Source organism: Nicotiana attenuata, unplaced genomic scaffold (genome assembly GCF_001879085.1).
Source record: "Nicotiana attenuata strain UT unplaced genomic scaffold, NIATTr2, whole genome shotgun sequence".
NCBI lineage: Eukaryota > Viridiplantae > Streptophyta > Magnoliopsida > Solanales > Solanaceae > Nicotiana > Nicotiana attenuata.
The window spans coordinates 1-1678 of NW_017682052.1; the positions used below are offsets into that span (position 1 = coordinate 1).

Sequence of the window (1678 nt, forward strand, 5' to 3'; positions counted from 1 at the left end):
ATCCTACATACATTTACAAGTATAAATTTAACTTAAGTTAGTAATACTTATAAAAGTTAAGTTATAAATTTAATAAAAAATAATTATGTAACAATATTTCTTACTCTAAAGAAAGGGAGATATCGACCATTACATGGCTTGTGAGCTCCTGCACCATCATTATAATTTTGATGTGGTTTAATTATATCTCTTGCAAGCTCACAAATCGCCTTTAAAACACTATGAAAGTGTCTATGAATTGTTTCTCCCGAATGTTGAAAGATTTCCTGTATCAATCGATTTCCAGCTCCATGTGCACAAGTCATCAAGAACATGCCTAACATCTCGTGTATAGACATTCCACGTGTGGGTTTAAGCCCATACTTTTCAGTTAAGTCATTCGATAGATCAACAAACACCGACTTCCTCAACCGAAAATTTTCATAACAACGAGTCTCGTTTCCTCTTAATATCTCTTGAATAAATGCATTTCCAGAGCGACTAGATGTACGACAAGGTTCCTTGCATAGGTATTTTTTGTAATACATCAATATCAATTTACCTGCTATTTGACATAAAGTAGTCCATTCCTTCTCATTTTGCTCCCTCTGTATTTCCTCCAGTTCTTCTTCATCTTCATCGTCTGACGAATAACTTGGATAAGGATCTATTATGTCACTAGAGTTTGAACTCTCCATTTAACTGAAAATAAAAACATAAGTAAAGAGGAGTTAACTGTTAGCTTTACAAATGCATTCCAATGATTAGTTGTAGAATTTAAAAAGAACTGGAGGAGTGAAGCTAGTTAAAAGCTAGTTTACAACATAAGCTTTACAACTGAAGCATTTCCAGAACATGAATTAACATAAGCTTTACAAATTCATAAGCTTATCATTTAACATAAGCTAGTAACTGAAGCATTTAACATAAGCTACTAACTGAAGCATTTAACATAAGCATTACAACTGAAGCATTTCTAGTTAAAAGCTTATCATTTAACATAAGCTACTAACTAAAACATTTGACATAAGATTTACGCTAACTAAAAGCTTTACTAAAAGCTTTACAAATTCATAAGCTTTACAACTGAAGCTAGTTAAAAGCTTAACAAACAAAATCTTTAATTTAATAAAAGTTTAGTCATACAATCACAACATCTAAATACATAAAACCATAACAAAGTTTACACATAAAACCATAATAAAGACTCAACCATAACGATATATTATCCATTTTTGTTAAGGTATAACTGGTAGTTAAACTCCAACCAACACTTGCGAGCTTCATCAGTAGGCATCACCAAAAATATCTGTCGATTATTTTTCTTGCGGAACATATTCATAGTAAAACTGTAAATTTCACTCCCAGTTAGAATATCAGAAATTTTTCCCAACGTGCCAATACACTTCTCGATGGATGTCTCATCAACTGCAGGAGATGTAGCAGTGCTTTTGCTAGACATAAACTCTATGAGAGAGTGTATATCCTCTTTTATTAATGTTGCAGCTGTTTTTTTCTTACTCTTTCTTACTTGACTACTGCTACTAACACCATCAGTTGATTTTTGTCTTTTTAGTGATGGCTCTGGAAACACAACAGAATTTATATTCTGTAGATCATCACTTTCATCGCTCATTTCATCATTAAGATAAGTGAAGTGTTCTTTGTCACAATCATCATAACATTTATCCCTTCTTCA

General features: G+C 32.1%; 1 protein-coding gene across 1 annotated transcript; it reads right to left on the reverse strand.

Annotated features, from left to right (window-relative positions):
• Positions 1–104: 104 nt before the first annotated feature.
• On the reverse strand, positions 105–677 carry LOC109221983 (the record flags this gene model as incomplete). Its single annotated transcript, XM_019386404.1, has 1 exon — positions 105–677. A coding segment is annotated over exon 1 (573 nt), but the record flags the coding sequence as incomplete, so codon positions are not given.
• Between the last annotated feature and the right edge of the window lie 1001 nt (positions 678–1678).